Source organism: Podarcis gaigeae (genome assembly GCF_964106915.1).
Source record: "Podarcis gaigeae genome assembly, chromosome: 7".
Lineage (NCBI taxonomy): Eukaryota > Metazoa > Chordata > Lepidosauria > Squamata > Lacertidae > Podarcis > Podarcis gaigeae.
Genome location: NC_139683.1, coordinates 10,431,154 through 10,454,360, shown reverse-complemented (window position 1 = coordinate 10,454,360; position 23,207 = coordinate 10,431,154). Strand labels below are relative to the sequence as shown.

The 23,207-nt window shown below is 46.1% G+C and overlaps 1 protein-coding gene and 1 long non-coding RNA gene across 2 annotated transcripts in view; one reads left to right on the top strand and one right to left on the bottom strand.

Moving 5' to 3' along the window:
* NDRG1 (N-myc downstream regulated 1) overlaps positions 1 to 10,294 on the bottom strand; it is an 83,864-nt gene extending 73,570 nt beyond the window's left edge. The window contains exon 1 of the mRNA XM_083749286.1: positions 10,257 to 10,294. Within this exon, the coding sequence (XP_083605412.1) occupies positions 10,257 to 10,279 (23 nt within the window). The 5' untranslated portion in view covers positions 10,280 to 10,294. The remainder of the gene's footprint in view (positions 1 to 10,256) is intronic.
* LOC310849341 overlaps positions 1 to 23,207 on the top strand; it is a 462,163-nt gene that overhangs the window by 114,395 nt on the left and 324,561 nt on the right. The window lies entirely within an intron of this gene.

The following is a 23,207-nucleotide window of genomic DNA, read 5'->3' as shown; positions in this document are numbered from 1 at the left end:
GTAAAGGTACCCCTGCCCGTACGGGCCAGTCGTGTCCGACTCTAGGGTTGTGCGCTCATCTCACTTAAGAGGCCGGGAGCCAGCGCTGTCCGCAGACACTTCCGGGTCACGTGGCCAGCGTGACGAAGCTGCTCTGGCGAGCCAGCACCAGCTCAGCACACGGAAACGCTGTTTACCTTCCCGCTATAAAGCAGTACCTATTTATCTACTTGCACTTAGGGGTGCTTTCGAACTGCTAGGTGGGCAGGAGCTGGGACCGAAAGACGGGAGCTCACCCCGCTGCGGGGATTCGAACCACCAACCATACGATTGGCAAGTCCTAGGCACTGAGGCTTTACCCACAGCGCCACCCATGTCCCTGAAATACAATTAAGAATAAGTATATTTTTGGGGTGCCCCCAAGAGAGTGGGGCTCTAAATTACAGCTTGTTTATCTTATACGTAAATCCAGCACTGGTTGTGGGATTAAATGAGGAGAACCGTGGACGCCACTTGGAGCTCCTTGGAGAAAAAAGTGGGATGTGAATGCAATAGATTAACTTAGAAATAATAATAATAATCCTGGAGCCACAAATGTTGACTGCCTTTATTTGTGGTTGTCATCAACTCCAAGATTATTTAGGAGTGTATAGGGTTTTGGGGGGCATTGCACCCCTGGGTGGCATTGTAGCGTTCCCTACTTTGCTGCCTCCAGGGCCCTGCTTCCACTTAACTCAAACCCTCCAACATTTCTCTAATGCAAATAGGGATGTCCTATTCAATTAATAATAATAATAATAATAATAATAATAATAATACCCCACCAATCTGACAAGGTTGCCCCAGCTACTCTAGGCGGCTTCCAACATACAGTGGTAGCTTGGGTTACAGATGCTTCAGGTTACAGACTCCGCTAACCCAGAAGTAGTACCTCAGGTTAAGAACTTTACCTCAGGATGAGAACAGAAATTGCATGATGGCAGCGCAGCAGCAGCAGGAGGCCCCATTAGCTAAAGTGGTACCTCAGGTTAAGAACAGTTTCAGGTTAAGAACGGACCTCCAGAACAAATTAAGTTCTTAACCTGAGGTACCACTGTATATAAAAACATAGTAAAACATTAGGCATTTTAAAATTTCCCTATACCGAACTGCCTTCAGATGTCTTCCAAATGTTGTATAGTTACTTATTTCCAGTGCTTTTTTTCCTGGGGGGGGGGGGACACAGGAGTATACATACCCCTAAACATTTTGTGAATCTTTGTACTTTTGTTCATTTACTGTATTTATTTTCCCCGATTTGAACTATAAAATGGTGATTTTCTTGAGTCAGAATGAGGGTACCCCTAAACATTTTTTAATAGAAAAAAGCACTGCCTATTTCCTTGACTTGAGATCACCTGACTCCATACCCACTGATGAAAATGAGGACGTCTTCCAATACCCTACAACATTTCTCCAATTCTGGGATCAAACCAGAAACCGGGGTGGCTTCTTTAAATTCAGGACTGTCCCTGGAAAATAGGGACACTTGGAGGGTCTTCTCTGGTCTGGAGGGTCAGAGAAATTCTCAGAGGAGACAGCCTCTCTGAAAGGCTGTTTTGCTCTTTTTTCAAATGTTATAAGAACGTAAGGTCTCAAATATATAAATTTAATGTTCATAAATGTACAAGGCAAACACATACATAAATATACAAACCACATGTCTGAAACAGTACAGGAAGACAGTCCTGAAACCATTTTGACTCTCCCAAACCGACCTCAAATGTTTCTCTGCAAGGAGGGAGGAAATGAAATAACCATTGTCTCTTTGCTTACAAATCCTGCCTTAAGGGCACATTTAAGATATGGATAGGGTGAGTCTGTGACCTGGACTCAGGAATTGGGTATTTATCATCACAAAAGGCTGATCACCAAAGAATTGATGCTTTTGAATTATGGTGCTGGAGGAGACTCTTGAGAGTCCCATGGACTGCAAGAAGATCAAACCTATCCATTCTGAAGGAAATCAGCCCTGAGTGCTCACTGGAAAGACAGATCCTGAAGCTGAGGCTCCAATACTTTGGCCACCTCATGCGAAGAGAAGACTCCCTGGAAAAGACCCTGATGTTGGGAAAGATGGAGGGCACAAGGAGAAGGGAACGACAGAGGACGAGATGGTTGGACAGTGATCTCGAAGCTACTAACATGAGTTTGACCAAACTGCGGGAGGCAGTGGAAGACAGGAGTGCCTGGCGTGCTCTGCTCCAGGGGGTCACGAAGAGTCGGACGTGACTAAACGACTAAACAACAACAACATCACAAAAGGATGGCCAGGCTCTCCATGTAAACACATCAACAGGTTTCCTGCCCGACAGGATTCTGTTGTAGATGCCCCTTCTGTGATGTATGTATGACGTATTAGGGGGGTGGTCTTGGGCTGCAGGGTGGCAATTTAAAAAGTCTATATAAAGCCATGCACACCATTGTTCTGGGTTGCTCCTCCCTCCTTCATGTGGTGAGTGAGGACCCTGTTGCAACAGTTCAATAAAGATCAGGATTACTAAACTGTTTTGCATCTCAATATTCTCTTGTTGGCTTCTGTTATTTTCTCCTACTGATAGAGAACCCACTTAAGGACTCTACACAGGCTCTTGGGTACCCCATAAGGGAAAAAGGGCAGATTTTGTTTACAACAGGAGGAAGATGTATTAGACTGCAACATGGACCAAGTTCAGCAGGCAACATTGTGCAGGCCTTGCTGTTAACGTTGAACTCTGCGTCTTGGCTAACCCACTTAGTTGCCCGCAAGACAGTTCAAACAAAACCTTCCCCTGGCTTGGCCTGAACAGGGCCTGAGATGGATCCGAAGACTAGAGATGGGCACGACTTCCTAAAGGGCACCTCTCAGATCTCTCCCTCCCTCCCTGTCCTTTAGTTTTTACAAAAGGAATTGTCTCCTGCCCCAAGAAAGGCATTTGTCTGAAAAGGTCAAGGCCCTCAGCTGCTGCCGTTCCAGAGCATCGTTGCTGCCAAACACGACTCTGTTGTTTATGGGTGCCAAGGATTAATTATGAGGTTAAAATGACTTGCCCATTTGGAAACCCACAAAAGGAGGTTTTGTACAATTGCACACCTGATTTATGTGACCTCTCCAGCTAGGAGTGGCACCAGTTTTAATGGGAAGAAAAGGAAATTTGGCTCCAGCCCTACAGCATCTTAGCAAAGCCCCAAGGCAGCAAAACTTGAACCTGTTATGTACTGAGCTGAATCCTAGAACAATAGGATCCAGAATGCAGCAGTCTGATTGGTCCGCAGAAGCCACCCAATCCAGCTCCAGGTGGAAGTGAATCAGCAACCTGATTGGCCTGCAGGAGCAGCCAATCAGGCTTCTGGAGGAAGTGAATCCGCAACCTGATTGGCCTACAGGAGCAGCTCGGAATTAGCCAATCTCGCAGGGCCCATTGTGTAAATAATGTATGTGTAGCTAGACGTTTGGGACGCGGGTGGCGCTGTGGGCTAAACCACAGAGCCTAGGACTTGCTGATCAGAAGGTCGGTGGCTTGAATCCCCGTGACGGGGTGAGCTCCCATTGCTCGGTCCCTGCTTCTGCCAACCTAGCAGTTCAAAAGCACGTCAACTGCAAGTAGATAAATAGATACTGCTCCGGCGGGAAGGTAAACGGCATTTCCATGCGCTGCTCTGGTTCGCCAGAAGTGGCTTAGTCATGCTGGCCACATGACCCGGAAGCTGTACGCCGGCTCCCTTGGCCAGTAAAGCAAGATGAGCACCACAACCCCAGAGTCGGCCACGACTGGACCTAATGGTCAGGGGTCCCTTTACCTTTAGCTAGACGTTTGGGGGAAAGTTTCATTCATTGCTACTAGGAGCTGAATAAAGAGCATGAAATTCACAATCAACTCAGAGTATATTTTAGAACCCAAACCAGGTGATGTATTAGTTTTATCTCTGTGTCCTCAGGAAACAGGGATGTTGTTGGTGATCTCTACAAAAATTGCCGCATTGGGCGCCTAGTGTGGGGGTTCAGAAGGCCTAATCCTTTGCCTCCCACTATGGCTATGATTTTATCGCAAACACACAGCATTGCAAGCAATTTGCAAAGGGGGGGGGACTAACATTCATTAAATGGGAGCTTTTTCCCTATGAAAATTGCTGAGTTGATTTGAATTTGGATTTGAGTTGATTGGAATTGAGAGAATAGCAAAGGGGTACAGGATTAAAGCCTTCTGGGTCGAAATCTTTAGCAGTTTGCATAAATCAGGGGCACCAACTATAGGGGGGAAAGAGGCTTCAGCCCCCTCAATATTTCTGAACTGGGTGCCAAGCTCTCCCCCAAATTTTGAGGGGGCCTCCATCCCCCGCTGCCCCTGGGTAAGTACTGGCCCCTATGGGTCACGTGACACCAGCCCCCTTGATGTGGGGGAGCAAATTAGAGCCCCCGGTGTAAAGTATCTTGCATTTAAGTAAACGGTTTAAATCACACAGCTGTACGTAGAAGTCAAATTTCAGGAGAAATCTTTTCCTGAATCTCATGTATTAATTTCCAACTTGTTGTTGTTTCACTACGTTCTTCTCTCCAAAGGAACGCAAAAGCACTTTTCAAAAATCAAAACACACAGTACAATGTGACCGAAAACAGGGTTAACAATAAGAGAAAGGCAAGTCTAAGGAAGTTTTTAATGTTTGATATTTTATCGCTTTTTATTGTCATTATTAATATTCTGTTGGGAGCTGCCCAGAGTGGCTGGGGAAACCCAGCCAGATGGGTGGGGTATAAATAAATTATTATTATTATTATTATTATTATTATTATTATTATTATTATTATTAACAGCAGCAGCAGCAGCAGACAAAACATTGAAACAGTTTAATGAAAAGAACCAAAGGACCATTAGCAATATTTGTATCCTCGTCGTGATTTGCAATAATAAAAACACTCTGATACTCGAGCCCTTTCAGAGCAAACTGCTCTTGGCATCTCTCCTCATCCTGCAATTTCACAGTTTGTGCAAAGTCCAAATACATAGGCACATGACTGAATCCTCATTTGAACTAATTTTGTAACGTGAAAACTGCTCAATGTTTCCCTTACGCGTTTCCTTAGCATTTCCGCAACACATTCTATATCTATTCCAAAAAAATAAAATAAAATATCCCTGGTGATAGTTTGCTAACATGTTTTGTAGCTTATCAAAGTCATTTGGCCTTTATTGGGTTTTCTTCCTTACCTCCCCCTCCTTTTGTATTGTTACCTGCCTTTGAGCAGGCACGACTAATATCATTAAGATCTCACTTGGTGCTAATGTCTGTTTTCTGTCCTGCGTGTTTCATTTTCATAGTAAGGAAAAGATGAACTTTCACCGTCACAACATCTAAACTCAAAGCCTCTTTCAAAGAGGTCAGTTGCAAATCTTTACCCTCCCCAAGGCACTGAGCCCGGTGAAAATTGCCACACTGTTCTCAGCCTTGCAGAAGACCTTGGGCCGGCAGTGACTGTATCCAACAAAAGTTATTTGCTCAAGCACTTATGACAGAAACGTCTGGAAGATTGCTACAGAAGCGGATCACGTGGGAAGCATAAAATAAATAGTAAAAACAGGAATGATTAAACCAAGATGTATCTTCAAAAGGGATTTTGAAGATAGCAACACACGGAATTGCTTATTGCTTGTTTTTTTTTCTTGCAAAGTTCCTTCCAAATGAGCTGCCACATAAGGCCTCTTGGGTTGAATTTTCACTCATCTGGTGCAGAGAGCAGAGCAAAGCTAGTAAGAAAGAGTGGCTAGAAATCTGAGCTAAGAGAATCATATAGTCATAGAATTGTAGCGTTGGAAGGGAGCCTTAGGGTCATCTAGTCCACCCCCCTGCAATGCAGGAATCTTTTGCCCAATGTGGGGCTCGAACACACAAGCCGGAGATTAAGAGCCTCATGGTGTACCTGTTGAGAAGAATTACCATATTTATCACTCCGTAGGACGCACTTTTTTCTTCCTAAAAAGTAAGGGGAAATGTCTGTGCGTCCTATGGAGCGAATGCGTGGTCCCTGGAGCTGAATTGCCCGGGGCGAAAGGCAGATCATGCTTTTTTTTTTTTTTGAAAGAGGGAAGTGGGTGTTGAAACAAAGCTGCTGATCGGCAAGCGATTGGGAGGGAGAATAAGGGACGCTAGAGATAAAGGAGGCTGCCTGGGAGGGAGGAGGTAAAGACAGCGAACTTGCAAGGAAAGGAGAGGAGACAGGAAGACTAAAGCAATGAGGAGAGAAATTAGAAGAAAAGGGGGAGCAAAAAACTGCTCCAGCTAAGGAAAAGACACTAAGGCAAACAAGGAATTGAAAGGAAGCAGCTGATCAGTAAGTGATCGGGAGGGAGATAAGGGATGCTAGCAATAAAGGAGGCTGCCTGGGAAGGGGGCGGTAAAAGCACATGGATCCTCAGGATTTTTGCATTGGGTCACCCCAAATTCACCATCAGATCACATAGCATGTCCATGGCTACAGCCCGCACCAAAAAAACCCACACGCACGCACTGTTGTGTGGGGCCGCAATGGCTCAAAAACGTGGTTACAAAGCACAGATCTACATGGATCCTCAGGAGTTTTGCATTGGGTCACCCCAAATTCATCATCAGATCACATAGCATGTCCATGGCTATAGCCTTTACCAAAAAAATCACACATCCACTGTTTCGTGGGGCCGCAATGGCGCAAAAACGTGGTTACAAAGCACATATCCACACGGATTCTAGAATTTTTGCATTGGGCTACCCCAAACTCACCATCAAATCACATGTCTGTGGCCACAGCATGAACCACAAAAATCATACATCCACTGTTTCATTCAGAATATTTTTTTTCTTGTTTTCCTCCTCTAAAAACTAGGTGTGTCTTATGGTTGGGTGTGTTTTATGGAGAGAGAAATACCATGCGGTGTTTGGCTATGCTCACAGTCACCACATTCCCCCCTCCTTTAAAGGGATCTTGTACCTTTCAGTCACTGCACGGCTGGGCAGAAATTCAACCGGGGAAGAGTTCCCTAAAAGAAAACACTGAAAACCTGCTGAATTTCTGCCTGCCGCAAGGATGTGCAGCTGCCTGAAAAACTTGGCACTCCTAGCCATTCTTAAGGCAGATTAAATTTGCAAACAGAGCAGAATGAATTCAGTCTAGACGACTGCTTCGTTTGCTGTGGAAGGAGCTAATTAATGGACTAATTGGGAGTTAATTGGAAATGATTGCTCAGCCAGGGCAGCAGAGTTCTCTGGTCGAAGCTCTTGCTGGGAATCGATGAATTTAGATCTCGACAAAAAAATAAATACTAAGGAAACCATGTTGAGAGTGAAAAGGATTGTAAAGGGCACAGTAAGTTTTGCTTGCCCCAGGCTCTGAGTAAGGGTGGCAACTTCAGGTTTTGTGCTCTTTAACAGTTGCTGCAAGTCGCATGCATTCGGCCAGTGAAACTTTCCCCTTTTACTTGGGCCACAAAAAGAGAGTTGCATCTCTTGTTAATTTCTTGTTAAGTCTGCAGCCTACCCCACAGGGTTGTTGAGAGAATAGTTTGGGGGAAGGGGAGAACCCTGAATACCTCACCTTGAGAAAATGGAGGGAAGGTGGGATAGACTGGCAATATAAAACTAAAACAAATAAAAAGGGATCATCTCAAAGTTCTTAAAGAATAATAGCCAAGCCTAGGACCCACGTACCTACAGGACCGCCTCTCCTGGTATGCCCCATGGAGGACCTTAAGGTGCACAGATAACAACATTTTGGAGGTCCCAAGTCGCAAGGTGGTTAGACTGGTCTCAACTAGGGCCAGGGCCTTTTCAGTACTGGCCCTGACTTGGTGGAACACTTTGTCACAAGAGACTAGGGCCCTGCGGGACTTGACATCTTTCTGCAGGGCCTGCAAGACAGAGCTGTTCCGCTTGGCCTTTGGTTTGGACTCAGTCTGACCTTTATGTTTCGCTCCCCTTATGGTTTTGATCTATGGGCTACTATTAAAATGAGGCTGAATTTTAAATTGCATTTTAACCTGTATTTTAAATTGGTTTCACCCCCCCTCATATTATGTTTTTACTGTAATTTTACTGGTGTTAGCCGCCCTGAGCCCGGCTCTGGCCGGGGAGGGGAGGGTATAAATAAAATTTATTATTATTATTATTATTATTATTATTATTATTATTATTATTAAGTCCAGGTGGGAAATGCACAGCCCCTAAGAGTCAGTCATCCTGAGTCTTTCTTAAACTTTTCTAGAACAGCTCAGCCTTCCTTTCCAAACATCCACCTGCGTCTGCCCCACCACCTTCTCACTTAGGGCCCTGGAATGCTGGAAAGTGGGGTGTTTAACTTTTACAATTGCAGAGTTGGAAGGGCCCCTGAGGCCATCTAGTCCAACCCTCTGCAATGCAGGAATCTCAGCTAAAGCATCCATGACAGATGACCACCCAACCTCTGCTTTAAAACTTTCTTCTTCCTATACCTGTTCCCTTTGCATTTGTAGGAACCGTTCGGTGTGGGGTCCCAGTTATACTTTGGAACTCCCCGCCTATTGAAATGAAGCAGAAATCTTCACTTTACTCTATTTGGCACCTGCTAAAGAGATTCTCATTTTGACAACGCTACCCAGACGCTTTTGAAGTCGACGTGATTTTAATCTGTTTTAGTTTTTTAACTTTTGTACAGTGGTACCTCGGGTTGCGGGACGAGGGTGGCCCTGTGGGTTAAACCACAGAGCCTAGGACTTGCCAATTAGAAGGTCGGCAGTTCAAATCCCTGTAACAGGGTGAGCTCCTGCTGCTCGGTCCCTGCTCCTGCCAACCTAGCAGTTCGAAAGCACGTCCAAGTGCAAGTAGATAAATAGGTACCACTCCGGTGGGAAGGTAAAAGGCGTTTCCGTGCGCTGCTCTGGTTCACCAGAAGTGGATTAGTCATGCTGGCCACATGACCCGGAAGCTGTACACCGGCTCCCTCGGCCAGTAAAGCGAGATGAGCACCACAACCTCAGAGTTGGCCAGTTCCTTTACCTTTACCTTACCTCGGGTTGCAGATGCTTCAGACTCCGCTAACCCAGAAATAGTACCTCGGGTTAAGAACTTTACTTCAGGATGAGAACAGAAATCGTGTGGCTGCAGCAGCAGGAGGTCCCATTAGCTAAAGTGGTACCTCAGGTTAAGAACAGTTTCAGGTTAAGAACGGACCTCCGGAACGAATTAAGTTCTTAACCTTAGGTACCACTGTATATTTTAAAGTAGGGCTGTTGAATTTTTCCTGATTGTATAGTCTTATATTTTTGTAAACCGTTATGAGGGTTGTTTTTTTAAACACCCAAGTAGTGTATCAATTTAATGAAATCAATCAATCAATCAAACAAACAAACAAACAAGCAAACAAACAAACCCTCTTTTACCTTCTTTTAAATGTCTCCCCAACCGCTCCTGCCTCTTTGAAGCTGCTATTAGCACCGCTGGGGTGTTTTGATTGGGGAAACTGCAAGGAAATGAGCTTAGCCATTCGCTTCTCCATCGATGATGCTCCAATCCAAATCCCTCCAGCTGCTTCCCAACTTTTTCTTAAGGCATCAGGAAAGCAGATTCGGCTTTTCTGCAGCACATGATTTTTGACCCTTTTGCTGAACGAGAGGAGAGGGGTTCGCACATCTCACCAGGAATTTGCGTCCTTACCCACAAGCAAATCCCCAAAGCATTCAGTGTGACTTACGCTCAAGTAGGTGTGCTTAAGATGGCACATTTAGGAGAAAATACCCCACCCATTACAAGACTTGGGAGATATGCAACACACATAGGACAAAGCTGAGTTTTTCACCTGCCTCAAGGACTGCAGTACTCTAGAGTTCTAGACAGCTTACACACTTCAAATCCATGCTAAATATTTCGTCTCAGCACCTTTAATCATATAGAATTTCAAAACAAACTGTATGGCCGCAGGCGGATATTCAACAGGTGACACTCTTCCCCACCAAGGCATGCTGTTGGAAAAGCTGCAGCTATAGGATTTCTGCCCGTTGTGCAGCTTTGAAAAGAGCCTCGCCCGAGAGGAAAGAAAGAGCGGCTTTCCTTAGAAGTAGTCAAGAAAGTTGAAAGTGCAATCTAGTCCAACCCCCTAAATGCAGCGATAGAAGGAAGCGAGTCCTCTGCCCCAAGCACCTTACAGTTCAATTCAGATAGAGCTTGGAGTGGGAGGAGGGGAAGGTCAAAGTGCCAGAAAATCAATTCTAGCAACTTGCCACAAAGCTCCAATAGCTCTTTAATAGATGGATTTTTACCTGGTAGTCGATACGGCATGCATTGATGTCTTGCTCGCTCACTCACTCAAGTTGGGGACCAACCAGGATCCTGCCCTTCCGTCCTTGGTTTGCAGTTAAAAATGGCATGTAGTCCCTGAGAGCCGAATCGAGAAAAGCTGCCTTTTTGGGGGGGGGGGGAGGGAGTCAAATCATACAAGTCGAGGCATTTGTAGCAGCTCAGAGGCTGACCTGGATTTCGCCCAGCTCCAAGGCCATTTTCCCCACCCGAGCCAACAAGACTTCCTTTTTATAAACACTGTAATTATCTTCTGGACATAATTCCCGTCACAATTCTGATTGGAAAATGGAGCTGCTTAGGAAAGGCTTACAAGACAACATCTGTTCAATGGCGGACATTTGGGTCAGGGCAGGAGCCGCTGGGGAGGGAATTAAATTGCCGCACAGAAGCGAAGCAACGGCAGGGGAAGCCAAATGCGTTCCTCACGAGGGCCGGCGTTGCTTCTGAGAAGTGTGCATAAGACACATCAAGGCCAGAGGGCCTGTCTCTCTTTCTGCCATTCCCCCTCCTCCCTACTCATTCACATTGTGCGCATAATTCTGCAGGGGTGCAGAAAAACACCCGCCTAACATTGCGCTGGGCACAGAATTCAGAGTCTGCGTGAAAAACAACAACAGCCATGCTACTAGTCCTCACTGTTGCAAAGACATGGCTGCTTTCTGAAACTTCACCCACCTGAAGGGTGATGGAATAAGGCTTCCAATGTTGACAGGGAAAGATCCTGTGAGATTTGGCTTTGGCCATTTGAATTTACTTTTTAAAATATATTTCATTTTTCAGTTTTTTAAAAAAAACTATTTTGACAACAATACAAATCTGATATTACAATACACAAACATATCTTGACTCCCACCCCTTTTGCGGTTTCTAAATTTTATTTTAATTTGTAACACTGCATTTTCATCGGTTTTCCAATTGTTCATTACTCCTTGGTTTCCTTTTAAGTTCTATTTTAACTTTTTGGTTTAAGTTAATCCTGCCCATGAACCAGGGCTGTCTTAAGCATATGAGGCACCAGGGTGCAAAGATCTACCTGGCACCCCCTGAGAGCCTGGCGCCCGGGTGCCACACACCCCTAGCGCCTATGGGTAAGATGGCCCTGCAATGAATTTATGTGTGCCCAGTCACATTTAAAATAATCCACAATTTTTCCCAAGTTTCTTGTAAAGCTTTTTGCCTCTTGGTTCCTTATTGCTCCCATTAGTTTTGCCATTTTGGCACAGTCCACATTCTGCCACTCCTCCTTGGTGGGTATAGAATCTTCTTTCCATCTCCATGCATAAACTATCCTGGTCTCTGTTGTGGCACACATAAACAGGTTTGTTTTGTTTTGTCTTTTTGTCTTTAGGTAACTATATGGAAGTGAGAGCTGGACCATAAAGAAGGCTGATTGCCGAAGAATTGATGCTTTTGAATTATGGTACTGGAGGAGACTCCTGAGAGTCCCATGGACTGCAAGAAGATCAAACCTATCCATTCTGAAGGAAATCAGCCCTGAGTGCTCACTGGAAGGACAGATCCTGAAACTGAGGCTCCAATACTTTGGTCACCTCGTGAGAAGAGAAGACTACCTGGAAAAGACCCTGATGTTGGGAAAGATGGAGGGCACAAGGAGAAGGGGATGACAGAGGACGAGATGGTTGGACAGTGTTCTCGAAGCTATCAGCATGAGTTTGACCAAACTGCGGGAGGCAGTGGAAGACAGGAGTGCCTGGCGTGCTCTGGTCCAGGGGGTCACAAAGAGTCGGACACGACTAAACGACTAAACAACAAAGTTTGCCTTTTATTGTGATGCGAGAAGTGTTAACAAAACTTTATCATAAAAAGCATGGGTAGGCAAACTAAGGCCGGGGGGCCGGATCTGGCCCAATCGCCTTCTAAATCTGGCCCGCGGATGGTCCAGGAATCAGCGTGTTTTTACATGAGTAGAATGTGTGCTTTTGTGTGTTTTTGTGAATGGGGATGGGGGGATTTGTTTTTGGTTGTTGTTTTTTTGTAGTTAATTGTGGAAATTAATTGTGGGGGGAAACCAATAAAAATCTATTTATACAGCAAAAAATATAAAAATAAACTCTGCCTCCTTGTTCTCTTATTCTGATGGGTAGACGCGCTAACTCTGCATCCTCCATCATCTTAAACTGCCATTCTTCTTTCTTTGGACCACTCCAAACAAAATCCGAGCTGCTGTACTGGCATACATAAATAAGTTCTTCTGACCCTTGGGAACCTTTGTCTCCACTATTCCTTGGAGGAATTCCCCCAGAGGTTGTTTTTTTTTGGGGGGGGGGAATGTTCTTTTAAACATTTTTTTTTCATCTCATTATAAATCATCTCCCAATAATCCTTTGCATGTCCACCACATGCAATAACACGTTCCTTGTTTTTTATTTGTGCACTCCACCCCCAAGACCAAGCATAGGCAAACTCCGCACTCCAGATGTTTTGGGACTACAACTCCCATCATCCCTAGCTAACAGGACCAATGGTCAGGGATGATGGGAATTGTAGTCCCAAAACATCTGGAGGGCGGAGTTTGCCTTTGCCTGCCAAAGACCATTCCATCGTAACTATCCAACCTCCCAAAATTTCAACACCTCTTGCGATGGTTTGACCCCTTTCTGTTTTAACAGCACAAATTCTACAAATACCTTCCATATGTCCTCAAAATCATTTGTCCTGCATATTCCCTGTCTTACCTTAATAGCACATGCTAATTGATCATTAATAGCTGTATCCCACAGTCTTCCTACTTCTCTGCATTTCCAACATACAGTGGTACCTCGGGTTACATACGCTTCAGGTTACAGACTCCACTAACCCAGAAATAGTACCTCGGGTTAAGAACTTTGCTTCAGGATGAGAACAGAAATCGTGCTCTGGAGGTGCAGCGGCAGCAGGATGCCCCATTAGCTAAAGTGGTGCTTCAGGTTAAGAACAGTTTCAGGTTAAGAACGGACCTCCGGAACGAATTAAGTACTTAACCCAAGGTACCACTGTATACCAGATTCGGATTTGCACATCTTTGCTAACTTAGTCAGGTGCCATCTGACAGGTATATATTTGGGGGTGGCAGTTCTGCCTATGCATTTTTTGCAGCACCCACACAACATGGTTGGCATCAAAATATCCATCAGCCTGTATCCATCATTCAAGAGCTTTTTATACTGCCCTTCAATAAAACCCCGTGGGCTCTACATTAAAAAATAAAATACAAATATGACAGACCCAACCAACGCTTAAAAAAACAAACAAGAGCTAAAATAACTTGAAAGCCTGAAAGACTAAAACATACACATAATACGTACTTACTTCTAGTTAGTTCTACAGAAGGTGTCCCATCAGCATATTATTGATTCATACCCTGAGAAGTTGGAGTGTTTGTGGCCATTCCATCACACCGCATCAACTTTGCTGCAAGAGGAACACAATGCAGACAGAAAGCGAAGGATCTCCCTTACCAGAATACTTGCGCAGAATATAACATGAACATTTGATTCTGAATTGGCCTGGATATTGCAGCTATCAATTGAACCCAATTCAAAAGGTTTCCCCCAGCATTTATGGTTGCCACCTGCTTTCTTCTGGCCCAGCTCCTGTGTCTTTCTTTAAGAAGCAGTCTGGCGCAAAGAAATTCGTTTGAGCAGAGAGTTTCACATTTCTGCAGAGGAAACAGCTTCACCTGTTGAACTTCAGCACCTTGGACCCAGCGACTGGGCTGGGAAAGAGAGGTGGCAATCATCTTTGCACAAGACGAGGAGGTAGACAGGCAGCGGCCTGCAGGCTTTGGTTAGAACTTTTGGTTGGAAGAGAACAGTCATTATTAAGCCTGTGATGCAATTGCCAAAATTTGCCAGTAAAGGCATGTGAGCTGGGGTTTTTTGGGAGAGCTTTTTTCCTGGCTGCCAAGAGACGTGCAGAGGGTCACACAAAGCATTTTATGTGCACACACTCACGCACCCCAAAAGCCAATCTTCCCAGTCACCACAGGGCCGTGACTCATGTTTGCATTTCCTTTTAAAAGGGAAGATAGAGAAAACAAACAGAAGGAACCGAATCTTTTTGGCAGTTGCAAAGCAGAAGGGAAGGATAGAATGAGGGAGGGCAAAGGTGGAGCAGCTTTCCATTTGCTCGGAGGCCGAGAAAGGGCCTCATTGGTGGTCACCAGAATATAGCTGTAAAAAATGAACAAAGAGCGCCTTCCCTCATCCCATCCGGATACAAAATATTTCCATTTTCAGGGGTAGGCAAGAAGAGTTTGGATTTGATATCCCGCTTTATCACTACCCTAGGGAGTCTCAAAGCGGCTAACATTCTCCTTTCCCTTCCTCCCCCACAACAAACACTCTGTGAGGTGAGTGGGGCTGAGAGACCTCAGAGAAGTGTGACTAGCCCAAGGTCACCCTGCAGCTGCATGTGGAGGAGCGGAGACTCGAACCCGGTTCTCCAGATTATGAGTCTACCTCTCTTAACCACTACTCCACACTGGCAAGGTGGTGGCTACCAGATGTTTGGGATCAGCCACAATGAAATTTCATGCTCTTTATTCAGCTCATAGTGGTGAGGAGGAATGAAAGTTCCCCCAGAACGTCTGCTTTATATACATTATTTACACAATGGGCCCCACGTGATTGGCTAATTCCGGGATTCACCTGTAGGCAATCAGGTTGCGTATTCACTTCCACCTGGAGCTGGATTGGGTGGCTCTCGTGGACCAATCAGACTGCTGCATTCTGGACCCTATTGTTCTAGGACCAATCAGACTGCTGCCTTTTGGATCCTATTCAACTTAGTACATAACACACAACCAGCAGGGGCAAAAGACAGGGATGATGGAAGAGGACCGCAGAGGACCTTAAGGCCCATGAATAACCATAGTTTAGAGGTCCTGGGCCCTAAGGAAGTCCGATTATCCTCCACCAGGGCCAGGGCCTTTTCAGTGATGGCTCCGACCTGGTGGAATGCTCTGTCTCATGAGACCAAGGCCCTGCAGGATTTAACTTCCTTCCATCAGGCCTCTAAGGCAGAGCTATTCCACCTGGCCTTTAATTTGAATTCAGCCTGATCTTTTATTTCCCTTCTCTTCCCTCCCCTTCCCCTTTTATGAAGATCACCCGCTCTGAGACCCCACGGCTAATTCTCCCCTGGCCTCCTTGCTGGCCCAAGTAGGACCAATTCAGCCAGCTAGCCCTGGGGATTATCTAATGCTTATTTCCCCTAAATTTTGATTTTTGAATTTTATTGTTATTCATGTTTGTATACTGCTTTTATAATTAAGTGTTTTAAATTTGTTGCTAGCCGCCCTGAGCCCGGTTTTTGAACCGGGAAGGGTGGGGTATAAAATTATTATTATTATTATTATTATTATTATTATTATTATTATTAGTTCATAGAATCGTAGAATTGCAGAGTTGGAAGGGACCCTGAGGGCCATCTAGTCCAACCCCCTGCAATGCAGGAATCTCAACTAAAGCATCGGTGGCAGATGGCCATCTAATCTCTGCTTAAAGACCTCCAAGGAAGGAGAGTCCACCACCTCCCAAGGGAGTCTGAATGAGACCAAGGAGTTTCCATGGACAAGTCGTGTTGGGTTAACAGTGTGATGCAGCAGCAAAAAAAGCAAATGCTGTTCTAGGCTGCACCAACAGAAGTATAGTGCAGTCATACCTCGGGCTGAAGCAGTGGCGTAGCGTGGGGGGTGCAGGGGGGCCGGCCGCACCAGCCGCAACATCTGGGGGGGCGCACTTGCCGCCTCCGGAGTCGCCGAAGAGCCTCGGGCGCAGGCTGTAGCAGAGCCCCATATCTCGCGGAACCGACGAGCTGTGCGTGCGTCCGGGCTGAAGGCGTCCGGCAGGCAGCGGCTCTCAGCGCTCACCGCGGTCCCCGTTTGTCAGGGCCGCGGAGGACGCGCCAGGCAGCCCCTCCTCACAGCCCCGCCGCCGCTGCTGCTGCTGCAGCAGCTGGGCCATGTTGCATTTTCCTCACCTCTCTGCCCTCCTCCTCCGGGCAAGCGGTGTCGTTTGGGCGGCAGCGCCAGCGGCAACTCGCCTCAGATCAACTGACACAGACCCGCTGCCACCGCCATGGCTACCTTACCGTAAATACCCCAGCCCAGGCAGCAGCAAGAAGAAGCTGGCAGCGGCGGCAGGTTAGGGGTTAGGGGCGCAAATTACTTGCCTTGCCCCGGGTTAGGGGGCGCAAATTACTTGCCTTGCCCCGGGTGCTGACAACCCACACTACGCCGCTGGGCTGAAGTAGCTTCGGGTTAAGTGTTTTTGGGTTGCGCTCCACATGACCCGGAAGTAACGGAGCAACCTTACAAGTCACATGCATTTATTTTTTTAAAAAGCTGTGTCCAAAGATCTATGCATCCTGATGGAGACACAGCCCTCCCTGACCCTGGATTTCACATTCCTTCTGCATCATAAGATCTGTAATTTATTACACTTGAGGCATCTAATCATAAGCCTGCATTTTTTATCAGAGCTTATATATTTTGATCAGGGCCTGAATCTTAAAATGAGCTTAAAGATTTTCAAATGTTTCATGCCAGGCAGAAGACTAAAAAACCTTGGCAAAATGTTTTTCCTCCTAAGACAAGGGGGCCCCCTGATTTATAGCAGAAAACAATTCTCAAAGTCATAAAAAGGGAATTACAGGCTGAGAGCGAGGACACTGACCTTGCATGTTACAGAAGATAAAAAAAGCAGAGATAAACAAATTAAGGGTTGGTAAATAGTAAAATAACACCATGTGCCTCCCAGTAAAATGAGCCATATCTTCTTCCTAAGGTTAAAAAGGCCAAGAGCAGTGAAAAAGGCAACTGGCTTGGCTGGAGAAGAAGAAGCTTCTTTCTATTTTTATTTTGAGGCTGGAAACTGTTACTTCCTTTTCACTTTGAGAAGGTTTAATTCTTTTAAAAGGCTACCTATGATAATGTATGAAATATATTAGCTTAAATGTAATTATGCAAAGGATTTAAGAAATGCTAGATTCTTATTTCATAGAGTCATATTGCAATAGGAGACCAGAAGGGCAAATGAGCCCAGCCTCCTGCCAGACAGGAGACGCCATCGAGCACTCCTGATATATAGTTGTCAGGCCTTTTTGTTTAGACACCTTCAAATGAAGGAGATCTTTCAATGTTGATGTGAACTAAAGATCCTTGAAGATAAAAATTTAAGATTAACCATCTGTTTTGGAAGGCAATAGGGCAAGGAGGGCAAGAGGTGAGCTGGTAATTAAGATTCCTTGTTGAGACACATGTAAGATATATTACTACTTATTTGTCATTTATAGATGGAAGAATATATAGCTCTTTGTGTCCCATAAAAGGACAGAAGGAAATGGGTGTATCTTTTGTGATTGGTTCTAGCAAACAGCCAATAGGAATTTCAACCAGGCTGATTGGACAGAGGCAGCCACAGGAGGAGCAAAGGGGGCTGGATTAAGGAAATATAAGTGCTGGCCAGAATGGCAGGAGGCCAGGCCAGAGCTTGGTAACCATATACCACTGTGCCTCACATTTATTTGTCTGACAAATAAATTACTATTTTAATTTCTCTATTGCTGCGTTGAATATTTCATTCCAGCTAAGCGTTAACCACAAGCAGGGTGCTACACACTCTCCAGGACAGAGTTCCCGACTGCAAAGTGACTTCGAGAAACAAAGCTGATATATTGACAGGAAAGCAGCTTTCACAACAGCAGTTCTGCTGCCTCTGCTTCCTTAAAATCCTTTTTCATTCATTGGTCATACATATTTCTAACTGCCACAGACATCTATTAAATGAACAGGGGGCTACAGGTGATGCACCGTCTCTTGGGCAAAGGCTTGGGGCAAAGCTGAAATTTTGGATCCTCCAAGTTTCTCACATTTATTTATTGCACCCCCCCTTTCCTCTAAGGAGCTCCAAGTGGGGTACATGGTCCGCCCCTCCTCCATTTTGTCCTCACAACAACCCTGTGAGGTAGGGTAGGCTGAGAGGCAATTACTGGCTCAAGGTCACCCTGTGAGTATCATAGTTCAAGTGGGATTCAAACCCTGGTCTCCCAGGTCATAGTCCAACACTCTAACCACTTCTCCACACTGGCTCTCTCCAATCTTAAGCTCAGTTCTTTGCATTTCCACATAAAGTTTGCAATTAAAAATAAATAAATCCTCAGGATAATTAATTGTATTTTAGTGCTAATTTAATAATAATAATAATAATAATAATAATAATAATAATAATAATTAATATATCTTTATTGTCATTGCCCCCCCCCTTGGGGACAACGAAATTACTTGGCTGCTCCATCCACCCAGGTAGGGCACTCCACACAAAATCAGAACAACTATAAAGAACACTAATTAAAACAATACAGTATAATACAGCAAGGAAGATTAGATGACTTTCAAAGTCCAGGTGTCCCATTCAGGGCCGAGATCGCTCTGGAGAAGAAGCTGTTCTTGAGACGGCTTGTTCTTGTCTTCATCGTCCTGTATCTCCGTCCCGACGGCAGGAGCTCGAAGAGACAGTGACCAGGATGCGATGGATCTTTTACTATGTCCAGTGCCTCCCTATGGCACCTTGTGGCATAAATCTGCCCTAAGGTGGGGAGTATCTCCTAAGATACATTATGTTTGCGTGCAATTTTGCCAAATGTGCACATTTTTTTTTGCTAAAGAATAATAATAACCCCCAAATATAATACAGTTGTGTATGGCCTTTTCATCAACATATACCTGTGTACCGAATATGCACATTTTTATAAATGCTGGAGAACTGAGCTGCAAAATTAAGAGAAGCGTGGAGTTCAAAGGATGGCTGTGTTTCATTCTGCGTACTGTTTTGGACAGTGAGACTTGAGAAGGCTCTCTTTTAAATACAAGTGAATTTAAAAAAAATAAATCATAGCTCCTGCGGTGTCGGACAATGGAGCTCTATGACAGGCTGAAATTCAACAGGCAAAGCTTTCTCTGTGACAATATCTGCAGCAGGAGTGACTTGTTTAAAGGCACAGGCACTTGACCAAGAAAACAGGTGGAAAACCCTAAAATTAAACAGGCAATTTCCCCCCCTTCTGCGACTGTAACTCTGCAGCAGGGAAATCTTCACCTGTTGCGTTTCAGTGACGTTAAAGGCACAGGCGCTTTGGCAGGAGAAAATGTGGCGGCCCTATCAATAACTATTTTGTGTTCTTATATTCATTCATTATCTCCAGACCAGTAGGGAAGGACAAACGGATAAATAAGCCTCTCCCATTTTCCATAGCCAGTCTCTGTGTTTTTTTTTTCCAGCCTCCCCCTCAGGGAGGCAAATCAACAAATCCCAAAAGGTGAGTTTTAAGGAGGGGGGGTGGGCACATTTGGGGCAAGAGATATCTCCAAGCTAGCTGAATGCCAAGATTAGCATTATTTGCCTCCTATGAGCAGAATGCTGGAAACCATTTTCCTGGAATTATCCAGTAAGCATTTCCCCCCCCACATTCTTCTGTCATCGTTTTGTAGCATGGGGGTCAAAATGCACTCGAAACCTGGAGAGACAGAGAGGTAGAGTAGCCATGTGTGTCCCATTTTACAGAGGGCAGCCCTCTTTTTGAAAGAGCCCTCCATTTTGCAGCCCAGAAACCCAACAATAGTCTGGTTCAAGATAACAAAACTCCGGAAAGGGGGATAATGAGGAGCCTTGAAGTTGACCCTCCGCAGTTAACACCAGGATTGAGCAGCCACAAAAGTCATTTGGTTGCAGACTTCCCCACTGTGGTGAGATGTTTTGCATTTCTATTTCAAGAAGAGTCATTATTTCTAAATCTGCACCTCGCCAGAGTGGTGCATGCTCTGGTTATCTCCTGCTTGGACTACTGCAATGCGCTCTACGTGAGGCTACCTTTGAAGGTGACCTGGAAACTACAACTAATCCAGAGTGCGGCAGCTAGACTGGTGACTGGGAGCAGCCGCTGAGACCGCATAACACCGGTCTTGAAAGACCTACATTGGCTCTCAGTACGTTTCTGAGCACAATTCAAAGTGTTGGTGCTGACCTTTAAAGCCCTAAGCAGCCTCGGTCCTGTATGCCTGAAGGAGCGTCTCCACCTCCATCATTCTACCCGGACACTGAGGTCCAGCGCCGAGGGCCTTCTGGTGATTCCCTCCGTGCAAAAAGCCAAGTTACAGGGAACCAGGCAGAGGGCCTTCTCGGTAGTGGCACCCGCCCTGTGGAACGCCCTCCCACCAGATGTCAAAGAGAACAACTACCAGACTTTTAGAAGTCTTTTAGAAGCCAAGCCAGATGGGCAGGGTACAAATAATATATTATTATTATTATTATTATTATTATTATTATTATTATTATTATTACTACTACTACCCTCCTGTTTTCTCTGAAGGCTTCCTTATAGGCCATTGTGGGGAACAGGTTTCTGGGTGAAATAGGACCTTGGTTTGATCCAGCACAGCAATGCTTTCCTGTTCATGGCAGCCAGCGAAACCCCTTTCCTATCCGTTCCCAAAAGCAGCTGAAACGGACTCGCCAGGAAGACGAAAACACAAAAGTCTGCCAGGCTGAGTCAGCTTTCAGCCTTCCACCAAACTCATAATTCTTTCCTCCAAGAAAGCTTTGGCAGGCGCCTCTGAGGATTTTGGAAGGAGAGGAGAGCCATCGTAGGCCCCTCATCTATCAAGACCTCACAGGGTTCTGTTTCTGTGCTGGAGATGGGCATGTGTTTGCCTGCCTTGGTCAGAAGGAATGGGCCTGTCACTGTGGGTTTGGCTGGCAAACTCGGGGCCTAACAAAAGGGACGAGCCATTTTTAACGGCTCCAGCCTTTGGAATGTGACAGCCGTCAGAGATTGGGAGAGGGACAAAGAAAGCTCGAGGGATGTTTGGGATGTGCGTGTTTACAGTTTGAATTTGGACAGAGGCTTTGGCTCAAGTCAGATGCTGAATTCGCTTTGTGCCAAGACCTTTCTTCTGCTTGAAGCATAGCCCATTCACTCTGCTGCACTGCAGGACCAGCCCTGCTTTTCCTGATCTCTAAATGATGGCTCAGATATTTTGAGGGTATTGCTGCGGACTCATAAGCTCCCTCTACCCTTCTCTACTCATCTGTGGATTTTATCTCCCTGATTTCCTCCTCACCTGGAGTACTGTGTCCAGTTCTCGGCACCACAGTTCAAGAAGGACACTGACAAACTGGAACGTGTCCAGAGGAGGGCAACCAAAATGGTCAAAGGCCTGGAAACGATGCCTTATGAGGAACGGCTAAGGGAGCTGGGCATGTTTAGCCTGGAGAAGAGGAGGTTAAGGGGTGATATGATAGCCATGTTCAAATATATAAAAGGATGTCACATAGAGGAGGGAGAAAGGTTGTTTTCTGCTGCTCCAGAGAAGCGGACACGGAGCAATGGATCCAAAGTACAAGAAAGAAGATTCCACCTAAACATTAGGAAGAACTTCCTGACAGTAAGAGCTGTTCGACAGTGGAATTTGCTGCCAAGGAGTGTGGTGGAGTCTCCTTCTTTGGAGGTCTTTAAGCAGAGGCTTGACAACCATATGTCAGGAGTGCTCTGATGGTGTTTCTGCTTGGCAGGGGGTTGGACTCGATGGCCCTTGTGGTCTCTTCCAACTCTATGATTCTATGATTCTATGATTCTTTTCTCTAACCACAGGGCCGTTTTAACCACTGGCGCTAGGGGTGCACAGCACCTGGGCACCGGGCTCTCAGGGGCACCAGGCTGAGAGTCCGGGGCTGAGCATTGAAGTCCGGGGAAGAGCCGCCGGCAGCTGAGCGCAACAGAGCCCATCAGAGCGCTGTGGGCTCTTCTGTTGCGGGTGGCTCTTCCCCGGACTCCAATGCTTGTCCCTGAACTTGTGCCAAGCTGCCCGCAGCAGAAGAGCCCGTGGCACTCCGACGGGCTCTGCTCAGCTCAGCTGCTGGCTCTTGCCCCAGCTGCATGGCAGCTAACTGTTTCAGCGCTGCGCCCGGAGCATTGTATAATGTTGTGGGCGCTGTGCAATGCATCCTGTTGCATGCGCCAAGCTGTGGGTTCCTTTGCTGGCTTTTCCGGTGTCGGCCCATGTTCCCAACATGGGGTGCCAGCGCAGAATGACAAGGAATGCAAGTGGCAGTAGAGGAAACATCTCTGGACGAGATCCGCTGTGTGCTGACAGTGCCAGTGGCAGCAACAAAACCCGACGAATAGGAGAGCATGGATCCTGTCCACAGATCTTTCCTCCACTGCTGCTTGCATTCCCCATCGTTCTGCACTGACACCCCAAGTTGGGCAGCGCTGGGAGCATGTGCTGACAGCGAAAGGCAGCAAAGGAACCCGCAGTTTGGCACATGCATCAGGATGCATTGCACAGCGCCCACAACATTACATGGTGCTCTGGGAACCGCGCATGCAGCCGAAACAGTTAGCCAGCATGCGGAGGGGGGGCAGCGGGTGGACAACGCAGCAACTGTGCCACCTGACATTTTGTCCCACCCCAGCATGGAACCCGCATCCATCTTCGTATGGCCCTGTGCGTGGGGCGCTGGCACCCCCGTTGGTTGGTGCTGTGAGTCCCTGCATGCCGCAACCGTTCCAAAGGTAAACAACTATTTCCTTTTTAAAAGGTTGACAACTCTGGGCAATCTAGGGGCGCTGGGTGGATTTTTGCACCCCGGCACTGCATATTCTTAAGACGGCCCTGTCTAACCATATGAAACCATACCCTCTAACATGTTCAGGCCAAAAACTGGGACACATGTCACATGATCCACACAAGATCACAGCCCTGAAAAAAGCACTTTTTTGAAGGGGGGGGGGCAAGATTGTGGCACCCGAAACGGCTGCCATGGTTTTGCATGAAAAGAAACAGCATGTCCTGGTTTTCCCCAGACAGTTGAGAGGTATACTTTAAGCACAGCATGCAAAGGGACAAACTA